The sequence below is a fragment of the Sorghum bicolor genome, chromosome 8 (assembly GCF_000003195.3).
Source record: "Sorghum bicolor cultivar BTx623 chromosome 8, Sorghum_bicolor_NCBIv3, whole genome shotgun sequence".
In the NCBI taxonomy this organism is placed as follows: domain Eukaryota; kingdom Viridiplantae; phylum Streptophyta; class Magnoliopsida; order Poales; family Poaceae; genus Sorghum; species Sorghum bicolor.
In genome coordinates, this window is record NC_012877.2 from 5,638,220 (window position 1) to 5,660,903 (window position 22,684).

A 22,684-nucleotide genomic window follows, 5' to 3' on the forward strand; every position below is an offset into this window, starting at 1 on the left:
TTCTATAGATCTTCATGCATTTGTACAAGACGCCAAAACTGGGCCCTTAAGTGAACAGAATGAAGAACAGCTGATTAGATCATGGACGCGTTGGTTGATATGGCGAATTGGCCATCTTACAGAATGACGGAACACCCCTTTTTGAGTTTATCTCCAACTCCAAGAAGGTTAGTGAAACAATGATATGAATAATTATATGTGTAATGTTGATTTTAGAGCGATTGATAACAAATATCAAGAAAACCTAAAAAGTCAAAATATACTTATAGCGACTTCTCCCTGACAAAATACACCTTACATTTATGAATAGCCTAGCGCAAAGAAACTTTGGCGCCTTTTTCTTCTAGACAGTGATAGAAATCAATATTGAGCCTGAAAGTAGTGAAATTGTATTAAAAAACTACTCATGATTAAAATCTTGTATTGCAGTTGTGTTTAGTGAGGGCATTCAACTTATTGTAGTATCACATACAAGGCATCCTATACCGTCACACTTCGATCAGATCCCCCACCTAATGCTTTGCACTAAAGCAACCCAATAGCAACAGCCGTGGTTTGCTTCCAAGCAAAATAAACAGAATCGAACAACAGTCATCTGCTCGGGCATCAGCTCAGGCTGCCGCGGCGGGCCGGAATCGACATCAAAAGGATCGAAGGCGGCTCTAGGGGTAGGAGCCCAGGAGGATGAGGACCCTGGCTCCGGTGGCCGCAATGATCGGCGAGGGATGGCGGCGGCGGTCCTCATCAACATGCCACGGAGACTATGCATCAAGCTTATCTTCACGTGTGGATTTCCATAGAAGATATGCAACAATATCTCTCCTGCAGAAGGTCTTTTTTCCGGATTAACCTCCACGCAGCGTAGTCCAATTTCAATGCATCTATATACCTGGTGGTGGGAATATGTTCCGAGCAATGGATGCTTCGACACTATCTGGGACATTTTAGTCCAATTTTTACGTACCTATAGAGTTGGGATTAAACATAATTACCATGATAATAAACAAAAGATAAAATAAAACAAAAGTACATTATATGGTTTTTTTTCATATACATTTTTTTCTTACATTCTCAATGAAGTGTTGTCCAGACATGTTTCCTTCAACTTGGGGATTCTTCTTTCCTGTAACAATCTCTAGGATTAGAATACCCAGACTGTATATATCTGACTTGGTTGAAATCTTCCCTTCTTGAAGGTACTCTGGTGCCATGTATCCTCTGCATTATGGGGGAATAATGTATGTTTCATGTGGGAAAATGATAAGAGACCAAAGCAAGACTATTACAAAAAATTGAAAAGTTAAACCATCAATATCTCAAGAGAAGTTGAGAGTTACTTTGACCCCACACTGTTGGTGGTGCAAGCCCGGGTTTGTTCTTCACTAAATAACCTCGATAGACCAAAATCAGCAATCTTTGGCTCCATCCGGTCATCAAGTAATATGTTAGGAGGTTTTAGATCCATATGAATAATTGGAGTATTATCCAGGCCTTCATGGAGGTAATGTAAGCCCTGGCAAATACCGTTGATTATTTTGTAGCGGTCCTGCCAATCAAGTCTGAGGGACTCATCTGCAAAAAAAAATTAAAACAATAGCTTCAGCATATATACCTGACAAAAAAATATATGCCTCACTATCTAACCGAAAATATAATTATCAAGGCTTCCTTTCAACGTGTATTCGCAGCATAGTAGCTTATCTTGTACTTCAGCCCAAATGTACTTTTGCTAGTACTCATCGTACACACATCTTTCTTTTGTTTCGTCACAGTAGCCTACCAATTTCACTATGTTATCATGATTGACCCTTGCAATATGATTGACCTCATTCTTAAACTGCTTATCTTGTCCGCCTAGAATCGGTTTGAGCTTCTTCACAGCTATCACAACCTGAGATTGAGGTTCAATTCCCTGTTTTCAATACTCTTATTAATATAGCGGCTTTAATAAGAGAAGAAAATATGCACTGTACTTACTATTAGCGTGTCGTTTGACAAAAGCTTAACCTTTCATTGTCACTCAAAGAGTCAGAAAATACAAGCAAATATGATCATACCTTATAAACCACTCCAAACCCGCCGCTACCAATTTTTCGATTAGAAGCGAAATTATTTATGATGTCTTTCAGATATTGCAATGGCAGTTCCAACTTCCTCTCCAGGTTATCTTGTGGATGGATTCTGTTGCCCATTGGTTATTGAGAAATTCTTGTACACCAAACCAAGTGTGTATTGGTTCACTATAGACAATACAATAGCAAAATTTGAATATATATAGCTTATTTTACATATTCGATGAAAAGGTATTAGGTGCCAGAATTATAACATGATATACAGGGAACAAACTTGGTACCCAACCTCCTTAGAAACTACTAGAAATTAATTGTGGTACGCTCTTGGTACCTTCCCAGCAAAGGATAGTAAAATCCTCTAGGTGAAAAGACAAATGGAAACTCGTAGTGTAGGGATTATTGCACGGAGGTGTCAAAACCAGAAGGCAACTTATAGTAAAAACATCGGATGGCAACACTTGTATGTGTGATCGTGAAATATTTTGTTGCATATTACCACAAGTCAACTGATAGGTTAGGACTTAGATCAACACATGATGAATCACTATAGAATCTGGAGGCCAACGTCAAACAATCACAGGAGACACATGATGAGAACGTGATGAGGATACCTGAATCGATTCACCCTACGGATTTGTGCGTCACTACAGTCAGATTCGCTCATCCATGGATTGCGCCTCTCTTGGTCTCACTGCCCCCAGCTCCAGCTCGGCGCAGGGATCCCTCGACGCTGCCGCCGAGTATGGCTAGTTGAGCGAGGGGAGCACTGTCAGTGAGTATTGGGGCGAGTTGAGCCTTGAGCGAGGGGAGCGGACCTGATCACCTGTTACCATTTACAAAATTACAACGGGTCAACGGCTTGGTCCACAATGGATATGGACAGGTAGTCGATAGTATATGCATCCGTACATAATTAATATTTTGTTTTCACAATATTTCAGCTAACAAGTAGTCTATAGAATGGATTTCACCTGAGACACAAGGCTTCCAAACATGCTCTAAAGGGCAATTATATCAAAGAGCTAATTAATTAAGGGGAGAAATTACGTCAAATAAAGATATGAGGACAAGAAATGGAGAGGATAATAGATCTGATTATAGTAAAATTCTAGGAACTACCCGATGTTAGCTCGATGATGCTGGAGGCCGCAATGAGTACTGCGAAAGCATGAGGACGGGAAGCTGCAGACTGCAAAGTCCAGTACCGAGAGCATGTATGATGCTCCTATAGAAGACGCACCCTAGTCAACTGACCACAAAAAGTCTTCAAACTATTTATTTATTAGGTTCATACCCATGGGTTGCTACGGGTTTAAAAATTCATATTTTCTAGCATTTCAAAACATCAGGTGGCAACTCTAATTGCAAAAAATAGATAACTGACGTAATATCATAACTCTATTTTCAAAAGCCACTACTTATATACTTTGCCATTTTGCAAGCAAGCAAGAAAAAAGCAATTTGCAAACCTGTAGCATGTATAGTGCTTGTCATGCTTCCACTCAAGTTGGTGCTTCCATCTTGTAATCACAAACATACATTCTAGGAGCATCATATCTATAGAATTGTCTAGTCATCACATGGACATATTCAGCGTTCACAGTCCAAACAACAAGAGTCAAATTCACAATTGGTGTATGTTCAATGTCGACCTTCAGAAAGACAACATTACAATATTCAATGTCCAACGCATACTCTGAATATTGTAGTTTTCACCGTCCAAACAACAAAAAATTGTAATCAACATTCTTGAAACAACAATGAACAGGCACAAATTGACAAATGCAATCAATCATTAAAGTCAATATTGAGATAAAATCTCAATTCAACAATAGGTTACAACTTTTCTGCTTCTGAAGCTTGGCTTCTCAAACTACTGATGCCGCCCTCCACCAAAAGCCACATGCTGTGGCCATGTTAGCAGCGGTTTACATCCCTCCTGGGGCCCATCGAATCTGGAGCCCTCTAAATATAGGCGTACACTTGGCATTGCCTCACTATCTTCTCTACAAAAAAATGTTTCCGAAACAAAATAATATAGAGTAACAGCAAAGGAGGAGAAATGCGGATGGGAGATATTGATGCAACGCTGCATGCCAAGATTGAAGACCTCTGAAGCCAAGCCAATCAGTAAATTCTGGAGCTACTCAAAACACCCACACACACACCCACACCCACACCCACAGATCAATTTGAACCTCAAAGCATGGAATCAAATTGCCTGGCAAATGACAGCTCAGTTCCAAACATTGTTTTGTTCATATACAAAAAAAGCTCACAAATGAAGCTTCCTATGGTTCTTTACACTCAAGTAGGTGGTGGTAACAATCTAGTGGAGTTCATGTTGGAATAATGGTGCCATCATGATCTTGACGCAGCCGATCAATTATCAAGAGATCCACACAAAAAATGGTGCACACAGAAATACGGCCATTCCGAATAACCAACAGCACTGCAGATCTTCCTACAGCTAAAAGGTAAAGTGAGGCATGTGAGTTGCTTAAGCATTGCATATAAATGCCTAAAAAACATAACAAGCGTTAACAATATTGCTGTCTTTCTCGGGTGACCCACCTCAATGATCTGAATTTAGCAGGTCTTTCAGCTCGTCAGCAATTGCCTGGTAGCAGAACTTGTATTGTTCCTGAAGAGTAGAAATATGCTATTTTTAAAACATCAAAATAGTTTGTAGCACATGCACACATTTATCTTGAAACCATAGAACATCATTTGTACTGTAACCTTATGAAAAGGTCCATCTGAAACTACTGATAACTGTTCTGTAAATTGTAATGTGAGCGCCACTTTTTCAAGGCTCTGTTTCATGTGCTGAAATTATGCTGGACATGGGATATCTTTTAGGTGAAAGTCTAAAACAGACTGCACAATCAACAAACAACAGCAAGCCTTTTAGTCTCAAGCAGTTGGAGACTTCAGGTAGGCAGTAGGCTAGAGATGGAATCCAACAAGAGCCACCAAAAAACAGGTCACACGAATAAAAATAAAATTAAAATAAAGCACAACTTACCTCTGTTTGGACCATTCCAGTTCGTTGGGATCTAAAATTCTTTACAGTTTCAACAAGATCGTATGAGCTTTTATCTCCAAGGAGAATTCTCTCAATCGTAGTATGGATTGTGATGTAAGCACCAGTTCTTCCAATACCTGCACTGCAGAAAGATACAATAACAGTGTTAATAGAATAAAATGCACGTGTAGGGTGACATGGCTGAGCTGAAGGAAACCTGCAATGGATAACTATAGGATGTTCCGTTGGAATGTGATGCAGTCGTTTCCAGATTTGTCGTACAGCATCGGTATTAGTTGGCACTCCATGGTCGGGCCAATCAGGATATACTATATGGAGTACAGAATGAACCTCGCCTGACTACATTGAGAAATTTACAATTAGAATAGCCTTAATCATGAAATGTCTACAGATGTACAGGGCTAATAAGCAATACAAATTTTCGACCACCACTAAAAAAGTACAATAAGTATGACATCTACCAATGACGATGGCCACATCCATTTTGTCACATATGACCAAACTGTGATCTTCATTATCACAAAATTTAATCATTTAAACCATCACTAAACAATGTTACAGCAAATCCATGAATAACTGATATCTTTGTAAGAACCTAGGGTTAACAATACAATTATACTTCATCAATAGGGCAGAGAATTCATAAATTAAAAGAAAGGATGCCATGTACCAACTAGGAGATCTAATACAACGAAATTTATCATGATCAGACTCCTAGGAGAGAACAAATACTAAGTTTTGGAATAAAATGATATCTATTGCTGAAAAGACTAGCAGATTGAAGAAACCAAACAAGAAACTGAAGTCCATGTGTGCATTTTTTCTTTAATAGAAAGAAGTCCTTAGTGAGATGAATATCAGGAACAATGAAGTAACACACACATGGATGCCTTTCAAATTTCTTTACCTCATTGTTTTGCACCTTGACATCACGCAACTGTAAGTGGTGGCTATCTGTTCTTGTCTTCGTAATCTTGATATCGTAATTCCCATATTTTTGTCGTCCACTTTCCAGTGGAAGATATTTATCACACTGTCATTAATTAGACATAATTTCATCAACAGGCCAGATGAAAATGAAATATTTGTGTTTCAATGCATATATGTATATAACAGTGAAAACCAGTGGATCTTCCTACAGTTGAAAGTTCATCATCATTACCTATTACTCTCGCAAAAATACGACCTAGGACTCCAAATACCAAACCACACCTAATCACGTCAGATACTCAGATACCTGTACAGGTCTAGATAATCTTCATAAAAATCACCTATGTCAGCCATCTAGCTCCCAAAAATAACTTATGGGATCACATTAGTTGGTCGCCAGTGTAAAAAATCAACAAAAGTTATCAAATTGTCTAGTCGATCCTAGTCACCATGGGACTGAACAGGCTAATCACAATTAGTCATAGACCAGCATGATTAGTTGAGCCTAGTTAGTCAAAGTTAGGACACTTTCGTCCTCGCTTCGTGTAAAAGGGTTAACCCAAAGGTGCTACGTTTGGAATGATGAGGATTATAGGCTGGCCCTCACCCTCCTAAACTTCCAAGATGGTACTAAACCCACCAACTACAACCACACCACATGGGCCAACTACTACAGGCTACTAATAGGATGGGGTGTTGATTAAATAGCAAAGGAGGTGAAAGGACAATGTCGTGCGACAACACATTTACTCAACCACAGCCCTGTGAATGGACATGCGCTGTTGCTTGAGAAATAAACAGCTCCATGCACTTGTGTAGCGGATACTTTTTTTAGTGTAACTAGATATATGCTCGTGCATTGCACCGGATCTCGATTTTATCCACACCTATGGTGACGGCTTCTTCGCTGTGCCCCCGACCGACGCTTAGTGACCGTAGCACCGTGCTCAATGCTATGCACTACAAAGGCCATACCATGTTCCGGTCGCATGCCGTTGCCAGAGGCGTCATGGTCAGGGACAACACCGAGGTTGTCGGCATCGATAGGGGGGCGACAGGCGACTGCTTGGTGTTGTCAACCATACTAAATCTTCCTAGATTATCGCTGGATCTATTTTGATTATAATATTTTACCACACTTAAATTTGAACATCTGATTTCTGAATCAATCGTTCTTTCTGCTAGCCTTTCAGCTTCCTCTTGGGAGATACGATGCTGTTCTGAATTATAACATAGTCTGCTCTCTGACTTCTTTGGGATACATACACCATGTTGAGTGCAGCTGGCTAGTTTCATCGTTCAGAGATTGGAATTAGTCCAAGGTTTTCTAAGTAGCACCTCTGCTATGACGCAGTGTAGGCATCGGACATCCTTATCCTTCATATAACGATCGCGTTTGGTTAATTCCACGTTGATCTCCGATACAAAACCCTCAACTACGGCACAATACATCACCTCTGCATCCATGAGCCACCACTGCTCCATGGCTGCCAGCTGCGCAGAGACAGACCTCTCCATCGCATTGAACGCAGATGCGGCGCTGTCTCGGTGGCGCAGGTGTCCAGGACCATCTCCTGGAACTCCATAAGCAGCTGCACCATGATGTAGAATCCCGAGAGGCCCTTGACGCCGTTGCCCTCGTGGACAGGCTCCTCCAGGCTGCAGCCTCGTCATCGGTGACGCCTCGCCACTGACTTTCTGCATGAGCGCCACCAGGGCCTATGGGGATTGGTACTCATATAATACATGTATCAGACTCGACTCGGAGTTTTGCGTTTTTTCCCACCTTGCGGGTGCTGTGCAGGAAACAACCAGAGGTGGGGCCGGGTCGTCATCCAGCATGGGAAAGGAAGGCACGGGCTGGCAGTTTCCAAGACACAAGCACACACACAATTGGACAAAAGCAGTCTGTATTTTTTAGGTGTAACAGATATGTACAAGAAAAACGAACAGTGGGAGTACAATCAATCAAGGACTGTACCACTTAGTTCACTATTTGTGATTGATGAAAGCACTTAGAAAATCCAGATCATCCAAGAACTCATGCCTCCAATGTTTTTCAATTTTCTATATTATATTTTCTTTTAAGTACATGCAGGGGTGGAGCAAGAAACATGCTTGGCCCAGGCTTATCAAGTGCTAATACAATATTAAGTCATTTGAAGTTTGAACCTTTGACATTTGTACAATGTCTAGAGGATTTGCACTGCCTTTTTGGCTTGGAACCAGGACTGCAACCTGGGCAGCCCAGGCCCTGGCTCCTCCAGTGAGTAAACAAGTTTATACATTTATGAGTTCCAGCATGACAGTTGACAGATTTTATAACCTTAATGCAACAACATTTTAATTGTTCAATATGTCAATTAAAGGAAGATGTGAAACAGGTAATTTGATGCAAGCACTTATTACCTTAATACTGTCAAATTGAGTGAGCATGACAATTGCAGGGCACTGATATTCATGAACCATTTCCCAGAAATCTCCAAATGTCTTCACTAGTGGACCTTGTGTAGAAATAAATGGTGCAACTCTGTTGTTCTCAGTAGCCTGCAAGTCTCATAAAACATAACTTTAAGCTACTCCTGAATTATCCCAAACAGGTATCAAGAATACACTACAACCTGAGATGCATAAATAAATGATACACAAGTTTTACCTTTATAAAGCTTGCGTTGATGTAATCATTGTTTGGAGGTCGTGCTGAGAGCCGTACTCTGGTATCATCAACTAAACACAAGAAGGAATCAAATTCAACTTTTGTAATGCTTTTAGTTCTAGGAAATTGCATGTTGCACACGAATAATAGTCACAATGGAAACAAATGCAGGCAGAGAACCTCACATGGTAAGACATCAATATATCGGTTCTTTCCTCTATTAACAGGATAATGAGCTACACTGATCGTTTTCATATGTCTAATACCCTGCAAAAGCGGCCATGAAACATTAAATACTTAGAATGCATAGATTTCATCATGACTAGAAGCATTCAGCAGCCTGCTAAAAAAATTCAAAGCATATTCTATAATAAATACAACATGATGTCTGCTCCAAAAGAATATAAAAATATCATGAACTGTTGTGTTCTGTAAGACAGTTTCTGAAAGTTTTCTAGGATGGGAGTTATATTGTTTTTCAATACAACTTATATAGATATTCATGCATTTGTATAAGATGCCAAAACTGGCTCTTAAGTGAAGAGAATGAAGAACAGCCAATCAACAGATCATGAAGGCATCGGTTGATATGGTGAATTGTATTACAGAATGATCTCCAGGAAGGTTAATGAAACGATGATATGAATAAATATGTCTGTCATGGATGGTTGGGAGGATAATATTTAGGTTCCTGATAAATAAGAAATCGTACTCGTTCTGTCCATCAGGTAAGGCATATTTTGATTCAAAAATAGTCAAAGCTTGCATCTTTTGACCAACAATTTGACAATTTTTGTGTGTTTAGTGTAAAAACACTGTGTCAATAGATTTGTACTCAAAGGTCTAGCAAGAGAAACTAATAAAAATCAAAATGTACTTATGAGGACTTTTCCCTGAAAAAATACACCTTACATTTATGATGAATACCCTAGAGTAAAGAAACGTTGGCTGCGTTTTCTTCTAGATAGATAGAGACAGAAATCAATCTCGAGCCTGATAGCAGTCACATTCTACTATTTTTTTTTAAAAAAAAAAAACTACTCATGATTAAAATTTAATATTGCAGTTGGGTTTAGCGAAGACATTTAACTTATTGTAGTATCCATATACGGCATCCCGTACCAACAAAATCCGATCAGATCCCCAATGCTTCACATTAAATCAACCCAATAGCAAAAGCCGTGCTTTGCTTCGAAGCAAAACAAGCAGAATCGAACAACAATCATCCATACCGAGAGTTTTCTGTACTCGTCGGACAAGCCATCTGGGCGTTTCCCCTTGTCCTCGAAGCGCGCGAGCGCGTCACTGCAAAGCCCGATCTGCTCGGGCGACAGCTCAGGCCGCGGCGGCGGGTCGGTATCGACGTCGAAGGGATTGAAGGCGGCTCCGTGGGCAAGAGCCCGGGAGGAGGAGGACCCCGGCTCCGGGGCCCGGGCCGATCGGCGAGGGAGAGCGGTGGCGGCCCTCATCAACAGGCCACGGAGGCCGCCTCCGCCACCAGGACGTCCGCCGGCGCGGGAAGCCAGAACGAGGATGCTCCGGAGGCGGGGTCGCGGCAGCGGTGGTGGTAGAGGGGAGCGGAGGGCGCGCGAAGGTCCGCCGGAGACGTCGGCGTAGATCGCGGTGGCGTAGCGTCGTGGTCGTGGACCTGGATATAATAATAATAAATAAATGAATAGAAATTGAACAAAATTCTCCTCCCGTAATATTTTTTTTATTTACAGAGAAGAAAATGGGCTAAATGGCGAAATTGTTTTATTGCTAGGCTTAATCGATGGCACGTAGGCCGTGCACGCCATGTTCATCCCAGAGGACATACACGAATTCTCTCGACTTGGGCCTCTCGTGAGTTGTGAGAACGTGACTATTCCATCGGTCTCAAAAAGATTGACATTTTTTATTTTGAAATATCATACTTGATCATTTATTTTATTTAAAATTTTTGTACAAATTATTAAATAAATAAATTATTATTAAAGCATCTTAAATGATCACATAATTATATCAAAATAGACAATATTTATATAAAAATTTTAATAAAACGGATAGTCAAACAAGATGTTTAAAAGTCAATAACAACGATCTTTTTGAGACGGGGAAATACGTGAGAACTGTTGATGTAGTCTGATTTTTTATTTAAAGTTTAAAACCAAATATTTTACCCTTTCATTTCTTAAAACCATTTATAAATGGCTTCTAAGTTTTAAACATGGTTTCATTATTTTTTAAAAAAAATTTAAAATTTTGATTAAATAATAAGATTTTTAAACCATAAAAAATATCTCTAAATTTTTAAAGTTTTAAGAAAATGATTCTAAAGATAAATTGAAAAATATCAACCCTAAATAAAACACTTGGAGCTTGTGAAAGTATCTTTAAAGGATTTAAAAAATTAAGTTAGCTCTAGGAAAATAAGAAAAATATCCCAAAAAATCTGTAAAAGTTCAAGAAGCATCTTAATCGATGTTTTAAAACACTTTGGAAAGTTTTCACAACAAAAACATGATATGCGACTAGCAATATCACATTCAGTGTATGTTGCATTCCTGATGGTTACAAGTTGTGGACAAGTTTTAAAACGCATTTGGCATCACTTAAAATGTTTTGGGAAATTTCAAGAAAATTGGATATATTTTCTATTTTCCTAGAGTTGAATCTTACGTTTTGGAATCTTCTTCAGATATTTACACAATAAATATTTTATTTTGGTTTGCTATGTCCTAATATCTATATGTGGATTTTTTTGGATTTTTTAAGAATCATTGAGATTTTTTCCATGATTTAAAAATCTTATCATATATTTACAAAAGAAATTAGCTCGAAAAGGTTGAAGTCGCCTCCGAAAATACTTCTAACCTAGGTAGGGAGGTAATCAAAATAATTTCAAGAGTAAATGGAACAAGATGTACAATGTAAAAGCCCAAGGTGTACACCGAAAGGTTATCTAATGCTAGAGTCCCATAACCAAATACTATCACTTATCGAGTCTCGATAACTACTTTGAGTAGTCGATCAATGCCCAAAAACATCGCATCAACATTAACTCTACATTTCATATATTTTGGCACTGTTTGGATAGCAGGAATGGTGAGAGAAATGGATGAACCCTGGGTTCACAAGGTTCTGTTTCTAGTCTCTCCCGTATAATAGCGACTATATTTCTTCCACTTGTCCTTTTTAAGTGCAACAAGTTAAAATTGGTTATATTCAAGCTATTTTTTGCCCACAAAAAACATTGAATTTTTTTGGTAGGACACTTTTATTTATATTCTTTTTATATAAAAAGCACTGTTTTCTAGATTTAGAATCTAGTCTACGAGTCAAATGGCTTCATAAAATGATTCTAATTTATCACCTGAAACGTTTTTTATGAGAATTTCAATCTGAAATGTTTCTCTAAAATTGGGATCTCTACTAAATGAGCCTTTTGTCGTAGTATTGGGAATTGGTCATGTAGAGCCCATTAGCAATTTTAAAGAAGAAAAACAATAATTTTACTCCCCTCTGGCCACTTGGGTAGCGAGAAATCCGAAATAGATGATATATGTATTTGTATTCAATTGAAGAGACTGCTAGAGGGTTTTTTTCATCAAAATTTTTATTCCTGTAAATTAGAAAAGATATAAAGAGTCTCTTGGAGATGCTGTTAGTAAAGGTTTCAAACATTTTTAGAACATCTTAAGGAAGAAGAAAAATGCCAATCACCAAGATACAAAGGCACATCTAACGCATGCATATTGTACCCCTCAATCAAACAAAATTACACAAATGCAATTAACGCATATGCATATTCAACTAACCGGTGCCTCGTCAAGTAATGAAGCACCAATATCTGGACAGTACTTATATTTGTAGTAAAATCTAATAGCTAGGAATAGTTATATCTTGGGATGGAAGGTGTAATATAGATTTATGTTAATAAAAAATAATACTAGGAGTAATAAAAAATAGTGTAATAAAATCTAATAGCTAGGAGTATAGCAGTAATTTTCCATGATGGTGATCACCCTATGTTTTGCTCCCCCCCCCCCCTAAATTTACACTATTTTTCTTAGAACCACCATAATGGTAACTCATATAATAACTATCACAAAGCAGTGTTCTTGCTAAAAGGTTTCGTTTAAGTTTTCTTTTGTTCTGTTCTTTGACTTCGAAGCCTAAACATTGGCAAAGGATATAAGGAGCCTGTGCAAGCTGTCCTCTACATGCACGCACATTGTCAAGACACAATCTTGCAAGTAAATTGTAGGACAAGGACAAATCAAGCAAAAAGATGTATTTCATTTCCATCTTACAAAAAAAAAATTCAGAAATAAGCAGTTTATTCATGATATCTTGGATGATGGTCATTGTATGGCATCTCTTATCTAGTTATCTTACTTTGCAATGGATTAAGACTTGCAGTCCATCTTTTCATGCCTTTGAAGGGGTAACACCGTAAAGCCGACTGTACTCTTGGCAAGGTCTGTTGTGGAATCAGCAAGCGACGCACTAGAAATTCTAGAAAATCCCGAAGAACTTGCTGCCAGATTATTGTGCTGGATAGAAGCTGTGGCTGAGATAGGTTTAGGTGCGAGTGCGATCTGTGTTTCCTCATTGAAGTTGAGGTGCTCGTCTAGTCTCCGGTTGCCAGTGTCAACAAACATTTCTTCAAGAACCTTGCCATGGTCAGCGAAGAATTTGATAAGCCGCAGTCCAAGGCAACTGGAGAAGGAGTTGTTGTCCAGTTGGAACTGCAGGCCAACTCTTCTTAGAGTGCGTTGCAAGCAGGCGAACGAGCGCCCACTGAGACCATTGATACCAGCAACATCATCATACTTATGATCACCAAAACTTCTATCCTCCATGGACATGGCTGTCGTCTTTGATTTCCGGCGGCGCACGAATCGATCCATGGACTTGGCGTAATCCGATCTATCTTTCCTTTCCAAAAAGTCACGTCCATACCTTGAATCCTTGCTAAGGCTCGCTGTCACAGTGCTCAGCTTCAGCATGATTTCACCAAGAACAGGGCAGCAATGCAGCAGGTTGGCAATGGCGACGGCCGCCGTCTTGCTCTTGGCACCATGGACGCCTTCCAGCTCGAGGATCTCAACCCTGGGGAACGCACAAAGGAGCCTGGCACGCTTGGCCTCGCCAATGGCCGCAATGTCCTTGAGGTCGTTTCCTAGCTTGAGCTTGAGGGTCCTGGCATTGGTGAAGCTGTGCAGGAACTGCCAGAAGAGCATGCGTGTTGTCTCTTTCTCATTGTCGTCGTCACTGTCATGCCGGTGGTTGGGGCCGTGGTGATGCCGGAGGAAATGCAGGTCCACCCTTGCAACGCCAGGTGCCGCCGATCGTAGAGTGAATCGTCGAATGAGACCCTTGTATTTGACGGATTGCAGCCTGGGCGCATCGATCTCGATGGCGCCTCTGCTCCTGCCACGGCGATCTTCTGATGACTCCGGCGGCATGCCGCACAGCGCCAGCACGAGCGTGGTCGTCGCCGCCGGGAAGCTCAGGCGTAGCACCGGCGGTTCTGACACTGCCTCGTCGAGTTCGAGTTCATCATGGTCTTGCTGTTGCCAGTGAAATTGCGTTTTCTGCTGGGAGTCCGGAGGCGACACGAAGTAGAGAGACTCCAGCTGCACGGTGGTGAGCTCCGTCGCGGCGTCCAGCAGAGCCTGGACGACATTGGGATAAACGGAGCAGTAGCTTAGCCGCAATGTCGCCAGCCGTGGGAGTGGGAAGGCGGCGGCGGCCATTAGGGTGAGGTCACACCAGGTGAGGTCCAGCACGCGGAGGGTGTCCGACGACGGGAGGGAGGCGAGCCTATAGATCCCTCTGTGCCTGTGATTCTCTTCCTCATAGTAAAGGAAGAAGCTTCCAACGTCGACGGCGGCGACGGCGACGCGGAGCTCCTCAACGCGGCGCGCCGCTTGGTGGAAAACCACAGCGCCGACCAAGTCGGCGCGTTCCCAGTCCCTGCCGCTGCAGAGGAACTGGTCGATGGTCCTCATGGCGTCGTGGTCGTTGGACTCGACACGCAAGGTGAGCCTTGTGATGGGGGTCTCGGCGGCGTCGAGCGCAGCCTTGGCGCCGCGGACGAACGCCTCTTGCTTCAAGAAGAAGGCCTCCTCGGTCTCTTGGTAGGAGTCGCCGTACTGTAAATGTTGGTAACCGTGGACTTGCACGGCGAGGTTGACGGCGCCCGACGACCGCCACAGCGAGCCCCACCGCCGTGAGAGCACGCTGGTGCGAGCAGCCTCCTTGGAGGGGACGAAGTAGAGGATGCGCCGGAGAAGATCGTCGGAGAGCTCCGACAAGCGGTCGCCGCCGTCGCCGCCGCCGCCCGTCGTCATCGTCTGCGCTCCCCGGTGTTGTGTAGATTTGTGATGCGATCTCACCTTACGTTACGACGATCCGTCTTTTATGGATCTTGGCCATCGGAGGATCGGATCGAATCGGACTCCTCCAATCCAAAGTCGGATCCGTCTTTTATGGACTCTGATCTGATGTGCTTTGACGACGTAAACGTACCGAACCCTGATCGATGATGAACCATATATATATAAATAAAAGTTTCTGGAAATCAATCTCGACCGATTGAAAGCTGCCGGGCATGATGGACAGCTCCCACGCAACGTCGCGCTCCGGCGTCGGCGACGGCGACGGCGATCGCCTGAGCAAGCTGAAGGACCGCGCGCTTGGCCACGTGCTGTAAGGTCGACATCTGCGGAGAAGAGGCGACATCGGAGGAGGAGCTCGTGAACCTGAGGAAGTTCCTGCAACTGTTTGTGAACGCCAAGCACCTGCACCTCGAGTCCGCTCGCCTCGGCTCAGGCCTCGACAAGGGCGTGCCGATGAGGTTGCCTTGCTTCTCGAGCCTCCTCCACCTCGAGATGAGGGGATGCCTTCCCGACGACGACGACGACGACGACACCGCCGCCATTGCCGCGGTGAGCACGGTCCTGGAGCACGCCCCGAACCTGGAGACGCTGTCAGTGACCTTCCACCCCCAGGAACACGGCTTTGGAGACTACATTCGCTTCAGCGAGGCGGAGCTACTTGACGCGCACCATACAATCCGCACTCGGTTCTCGCGACGCCGACCGCCATGATCCCTTGCTTGAGGAGCAATGTGAGGGAGATCAACCTGGTGCATTACCAGGGAGGCACCGCGCAGAGGGCGCTGGCCAAGTTCCTGCTGTCCAACGCGCCGGTGATCGACAGGCTGTGGTGCGGGCTCGCCGAGGGCCCCATGTGGACACAGATTCAGCTGATGCGCGAGATAGAAGGCTGGTTGATAAACAAGTCGGCTAAAACCCACTTCGCTTGAACTTTGTTAGTTTCTCAAGGTTACTCCCTATTTCATCGGATATTTAACATATATATAAAATATTAAATATTAATTAAAAAGAACTAATTATATATAGATTATGACTATTTTGTGAGACACATTTTTTTATACTGATTAGTCCATGATTTGACAACGTGGTACTACTATAAAGCTACATATTTAACGGGCCTTCCTTTGCTGTGGTATGTTGGTTATATTGCGTATCTACCTTGCGAGGGCCTTAAACGAGAGAGTCTTAGGGGGTGTTTGGGACTACTCCACAAACTCTATCATGGAGCAGCTCTACAAAAAACTGGAGTTTGTAGAGTACCTCTATAGGTGCTCTCATAACTCCACCCTTTTTCCTCGAACTGAGTGCGTGGAGCTAAAACCGTTTGGCTAAAAAACGTAGAGCGGAGTTGAAAAACGTGGAGCAGAGCAGTTCCAAACACCCTCTTAGTAGCCGGGGCACATATTCTTGGTGGAGCTACTATGTGGAGGGGTGGGTGTGGTGCTTAGCTTAATTATTGATACCATACCACGGGCTACATCTTTAATTATTATTCCCACCGTTTACATCTCTCTTGGCTCTTGCATAAATCTTATCACTTTCATACTTCTGCATGCTTGTTCGCTTGTCTGAAAAGCTACGGTTGAAAGTATTATTCGCTGATTTTTTATGGGCAACGGATCGAGTGCAAACTCATCTTCCATGCAAACTATGCAAACTCTAATCTGGACCACAGGATCCTGATCCAAGGGGTGCGGAGAGATTGGGTAATTTTGCACTTAACCGCCCACTCTTAATCACATTTTTACAAATCCTCCTTCCACCTCTCTCATGCACCCCCTTGGATCAACATCCTGCAGTCGATTAGAGTTTGCATAGTTTGTACAGGAGATGAGTTTGCACTAGATCCGTTGCTTTTTTTGTGAGAGAAGAACATTGCTAAATAACTGGTAGATTTGGCAGATAAGCTCAAGCGAACAAGCTAGAGTAAAATCGCAAGATAAACCATAGTTGTGCATTTAAATAGCCTAGTTTAGGTTTGTATACCTTTAGACAAAGTTTTTAATCAACCATAAGATTATCTTTTTAAGTAACTTATTTCTCTTGGAGAATATTATTGTTTTAATGTTACATCGTTGCCTAGAGTTTTTGTTTTTGGAGAATTATTGTTGGCTACGTCGGAATGTATGCATGTGTCGATACGCATATCCATACGTCTAATAGTAAACTGTGGAGTTGACATCAGCTCTCTGATTCAGTCGAACTAACGCGTGCATGCACGAATTGCGCAACACTTTTGAACTGCAATCAGCAGATGTGGAGATGTGAACACGCAAAGATGAGAAGAACAGAAAAAAAAATCGCATCAAAAGCATATATATAGTCCAGTGGCATATCGCTGAGAATCCAAAATGAATCACTCTACATAGAGTTAATATAATTTATTGACATTATTTTGTGATGTGTGACTATATGCAAGAGTGATCTGTGACTGTGCCGTAACCGCTTGTGCACGTGAATTTTTTTCAAATCTTTTTTGTGCAGTTTAACATTATTTTGATTTTTTTAAAGATTTCTAGAGGCAGTGGTTTTCGCTTAGTCAATCGCTTCTGAAACCATCTCATTTTAATAATCCAGACGTAGTAGACATTCATCACAACTAGTTTTGGCCACGAGTGCCCAAGATGGCAAATGCCAGGGGGAGTCGCCGCGAGGGTTTCGCAGGGGCCTCTCGCATGAGCCGAGAGGCACCGCCGCTGCCGCCGCTTGCGCCCCCCCCCCCCCCCCCCCCCCGTTTCCTCGCCTCCGGCCTCGCTGCCGGTGGTGACATGGAGCGGAGGTCCATCTCGTTTGCAGTTTTTCTGTCTTCGTAGAGTCTTGGTCGAGTCCACCTAGGTGGGTTTGCTCACCGTCGATGTTCAGAGACGGAGTTAGGTTTTGTCGGAGGAATGTGACTCCTTTGCGGTTTGGTTTTCCTAGCGACGGTGACGATGCGGAAGCGGCGGTGGCGAGCAGAATAATTCTTCCTACTTTTTCGTTCTTCGATGGTTATCTACTCTGACGTCATCAGAGAGGTTGGGGAGACCTCTCTTGGAGTCGAGGGCCGGCGCATCGTTGTCTTCCTCAGGTGATGATGTTGTTGACCCTGTTAATCTCGAGGAAGCTGTTTGTTGGTGAAAACCTGAGCTTTGCTCGGGTTGCCGGTGATGGAGTCGAAGGATGCGTCGTAGGAGTTGGCCGATGTGCCTGGGAGGCAACGTCGGCTGATTCGCCTAGAAGTAAGTCCTCCTCTGCGGCCTCCACCTTGTGGAGTTTGGCTCTGGTGCTCGACGACGATTGGGATGCGGCTTCAATGGCGGTGACAGATGGATCTCTAAAGGCTTCAAGGAAGATGAATAGGAGTTTTCAACTTCTTTGTAATTTTCCTTTTCTTTGGCATGATGTCTGTAAAAGGGCCGGTGTAATGCACTAAGATCAATATATGTTCCTTCTAAACACTACCGGACACAACTACTTTGCCGAGAGTTTTTTCACGAACACTCGGCAAATGCAATCTTTGCCGAAGGCCAAGTCATGAGGCACTCGATAAAGAATTACCCTCGGCAAAGCAGCCTTTGCCGAGGGTCTAGCTCTCGGCAAAGGTGGACCACCGGCAAGCCGAGGGCCAAGCTCTTGGCAAACTAAGGCTGTCGACAAAGGTGGCGGGCCTGAGGGTGGCTACCAGCCGTTAGTCTTTGCCGAGCGCCCCGCCATTTGGCGCTCAGCAAAGATTTTTTTATTTTTTTTAAAGTGCTTTGCCGAGTGCCCCATGACTTGGCACTCGGTAAAGGCTCACTTTTGGCACTCGTTAAATTAAAAATTTTTCCTGTTTTTTGGCCTCATTTTTTTGAGGCCTAGCTACATTAATTGCATTCCAATTTCAAGTTTTGGGACATTTTTTAGTTTTTCTACTGTGTTTTCTTATTTTTTTTCTATTTCGTTGAATTTTCCGCATATTTGAAATTTGAACTATAGGTGCATGGAATAATAAAATTTGGTCATTCAAAAAATAATATTCATGATATTTAGAGTATATTAAAGCCATATTCAGGAACTATTGTTCTAACATGACGAGGTACTTACGAGAGAGTTTATTTAAATTATATAAAGTCCAAATGAAGTCCAAAAATCACAAAACTGGTCGGAATACATGTAGAGGCTGTGGTAAAAGATTTAGAAAGTTTCGGGCACCTTCCCTTTGTGTCGATGCTTCAAAGGTTATTCATGACCGAGGAAACGGTGAAACAGATGATGTGGCACAAGAATGGAAAAAGGTACCATCCTGACAAGATGGTACATCAATATGATGGTGCAGCATGGACCAACTTTAATGACAAACATCATCTGAAATCCGAAGAGGCTCAAATATACGTGTCGTGCTAGCAACAGATGGGTTCAATCCTTATGGCATGACGGCCGCCCCTTGCACATGTTGGCCCGTGTTTGTTATCCCCCTCAATCTTCCCTCTAGTACCGCCTTTCAACGACATAACGTGATCTTGATGTTGATAATTCCTAGACATCCGGGGAAGAATATGAGTGTGTTCATGGAGCCTGTGATTGATGAATGGATAAAAGCTTGGAATGAAGGGATATGGACATATGATAGAGCTACCAAGCAAAGCTTCAAAATATACGTTTGGTACCAATACTCCATGCATGACTTCCTGGCATATGAGTTATTCAGCGCCTGGTGTGTTCACGGGAAGTTCTCGTGCCTAATATGCCAAGAAGCTATGAAGTTCATTTGGTTGAAGAAGGGTGGCAAGTATTCATCGTTCGATCAACATCATCAATTCTTAGATTCCAACCATCTATTCCAACAAAACACCAAGAACTTTAGGAAAGGTCGCAGTCATGGACCCTAGACTACACTTGAAGACTGGTGCTGATGCTCTCGTGTCCAATGAAGAAGGTGGTTTTGTGGGATATGGTGAGCAACACACGTGGACTCATAAGTCTGGCTTGATGAGGCTCCCCTATTTTGATGACCTGCTACTGCCCCATAACATTGATGTAATGCACACTAAAAAGAATATCGTCAAAGCACTTTGGGCAACACTCATGGACACTGACAAGTCAAAGGACAACCCTAAGGCTAGAGTGGACCTGGCGACATTGTGCGATAGACCACAACAAGAGATGCAGCCTCCTGCAAATAGCAAGAACTAGAAAAGGCCTAAGGCCGATTTCGTCTTGAAACGCGAATAAAGGAGGGAAGTACTATGATGGATCAAGGCGTTAATGTTCCCTGATGGGTATGCAGCGAACCTGAGCAGGGGAGTGAACTTAGGCACTATGAGAGTCAACGGGATGAAGAGTCATGACTACCACGTATGGATTGAGCGGCTTCTTCCGGCGATGGTACGAGGCTATGTTCCTAAGCATGTCTGGCTAGTGCTTGCGGAGTTGAGCTATTTGTTTCACCAGCTTTGTACCAAGGACCTATCTCGAACCGTGGTTGCAAACTTGGAGAAAGTGGCACCTGAGTTGCTTTGTAAGTTGGAGAAGATCTTTCCACCTAGCTTTTTCTTATCGATGCAACATTCGATTGTGCACCTCCCGTATGAGGCATGTGTGGGGGGGCCCATGCAGGCTCATTGGTGCTATCCAATTGAGAGATGCGTGAAGTTTGTTTGCAAAAACTGTAGAAATTAAGCAAAAATTGAGGCTTCCATTCTGGAGGAGGTGACAAACTTCACATAGCTATACTACACAATGAACCTTTCTAGCATGCATAATCCACTCCCTTGCTACAATGCTGACGAGAATGAATCCAGCCTGAGCCTTTTCCAAGGGCAACTTGGAAGCACAAGTGGATTGACCAATAAGTGGTTGGATAATGAAGAGTGGAATAGTATCATGCTATATGTGTTGCAGAACCTAACCGAGGTGAAGCCGTTCATTGAGTAAGTTCTCAACAAACTTGTTTCAATAATTCGTCACTATTCTACATCCAAATGATTCTTTCTCATTTGCATAGGGAATTTATTCGTGTATCCTGGCATCAACCAAGGGGTCCTACTCCACAGCAAACGGATACCCTTCTTTCATAGGGTCCAAGAGAAGGGAGACCTGATTTCATTTCTTGGTTCAAAACGAAGGCCCAAACCGATGCAACTATGAGTGAGGAGTTGAGACAGGTTGCAAAATGGCTTCGATAATAAGGTGAAAGCTTATTCAGGTTATGATGTGAATGGATATCGCTTTCACATAGCAAGCTATGAGCATGCTCGACCCATCGAAAAACCACAAACTATGGAGTTCTTTTTATCACAACTACTTCATATAACCTGTTGAAAATTGTCACAGAAACCCTAGATGACCCGCCCGAATCCTACAACAACCCGAGCGTCCACACCCCCATCAGTTCGTACGCATCAGAGGCAAGGTCGGTCCATGGGCCAGACTGGGATCCAACCACCGATGACATATATGGGACGATGGTCATGAGGCTCGAAAATGGTAAGAAGCATAGGCGGTACTGGCTTGGCGATGGCATCCTCAAGCCCAGCGAGGTTCTCCCCCTCTCCCAGATCCAAGCACAAACTCCGAGCGGAGGCCCTACCATATGCCAACGGCCGTCCCCTTCACAATAGCAGGTCGAGGCACTCTAGGTTAGTTTTGTTTAACTCTATGTACATTGATCTTTGAATAACTTAGTTACCTTTGCATTACTGAAACATTCGATTGAAATGTTGCAGGCCGAGAATGAGAGGATGGCTCAGGAGCTACGAGACCTGGCAACGAGGATCGAGATTGCCGAGCAGGAAATATAGGTCGAGCGGGAAAGGCAGGCCAAGCAGCTGGCAGAGATTATGAAGTTCCTGCAGAACTTTGGGCAAATGAACGGTGTGCTGCAGTTCGCTCCACCGCCACCGGTTATCGCTAGTCCTGTAAGTATGAAACCAAATTGCTTCGACTAGTGCTTTCATTAGATGATCACTCTAACAAATGCAATCTCTTGTCCTTTATGCAGCCTCCATTAGTGGGTTCAAATAACCCATCTCATGCCAAGCAGGCGACGACACTTTTCTTTCACCAGGCACTCAGTTTCCTCCCCACATGTAGTTTGTATCTCTTTTTCACCGCTTGATGGACATGTGGTGCACTATGATCGACTATCGACTTGTTTCGATGGATATTGGACCTATTATGTTTGTGATGTCGTGTATGTGAGATATTATGTGATTGACATGTGATATATATATGTGGTAGTGTCTTTGTGATGAGATGGATGTATATATGTGCTATATTGTGTTTGTGATGTTACAAATGTTATATATATTTGTTATATGATGTGTTTGTGAATATAGAATAAAAAATAAAAATAAAAAATAGCCTCTTTGCCGAGTGCCCTGGCCCTGGCACTCGGCAAAGCTGGAAATTCTGTATTTCAAAAATTCCCAACTTTGCCGAGTGTTAGGGCCAAGACACTCAGCAAAGATTTTTTTAAAAAAATAAAAAAAATCTTTGCCGAGTGCCAACCTAGGAGGGCACTTGGCAAAGAAAATACAAAAAAAATAAAAAGATCTTTGCCGAGCACCTCTATGATAGGACGCTAGGCAAAGATTTTTTTAAAAAAAAATAAGAAAATCTTTGACGAGCG

The 22,684-nt window shown here is 42.7% G+C and overlaps 3 protein-coding genes across 10 annotated transcripts; all 3 read right to left on the minus strand.

Moving 5' to 3' along the window:
• LOC110429798 (cysteine-rich receptor-like protein kinase 25) lies at positions 393-1,275 on the minus strand. Its single transcript, XM_021446417.1, has 2 exons — positions 1,068-1,275; positions 393-964 (listed from the first exon to the last, which is right to left on the minus strand). The coding sequence occupies exons 1-2, from the start codon at positions 1,209-1,211 to the stop codon at positions 500-502; spliced, it is 609 nt and encodes a 202-aa protein (XP_021302092.1). The 5' UTR covers positions 1,212-1,275; the 3' UTR covers positions 393-499.
• LOC8076289 (protein-tyrosine-phosphatase PTP1) lies at positions 3,848-10,460 on the minus strand. Of its 8 annotated transcripts, none has more exons than XR_002446952.1 (10): positions 9,940-10,459; positions 8,893-8,974; positions 8,708-8,778; positions 8,461-8,598; positions 6,029-6,154; positions 5,318-5,460; positions 5,101-5,237; positions 4,815-4,952; positions 4,647-4,716; positions 3,848-4,542 (listed from the first exon to the last, which is right to left on the minus strand). XR_002446952.1 is itself a non-coding variant. In XM_002442858.2 (9 exons), the coding sequence occupies exons 1-8, from the start codon at positions 10,174-10,176 to the stop codon at positions 4,648-4,650; spliced, it is 1,008 nt and encodes a 335-aa protein (XP_002442903.1). In that variant the 5' UTR covers positions 10,177-10,425; the 3' UTR covers positions 3,848-4,542; position 4,647. The 8 variants fall into 8 exon arrangements, 3 of the variants coding, with proteins under 3 accessions (XP_002442903.1, XP_021302079.1, XP_021302080.1); XR_002446950.1 differs by having other exon boundaries at positions 3,848-4,536; positions 5,101-5,242; positions 9,940-10,441; XR_002446948.1 differs by having other exon boundaries at positions 5,101-5,242; positions 9,940-10,441.
• LOC8076290 lies at positions 12,987-15,060 on the minus strand. Its single transcript, XM_002442859.2, has one exon. It carries the CDS (start codon positions 15,046-15,048, stop codon positions 13,099-13,101), a length of 1,950 nt encoding a protein of 649 aa, XP_002442904.2. The 5' UTR covers positions 15,049-15,060; the 3' UTR covers positions 12,987-13,098.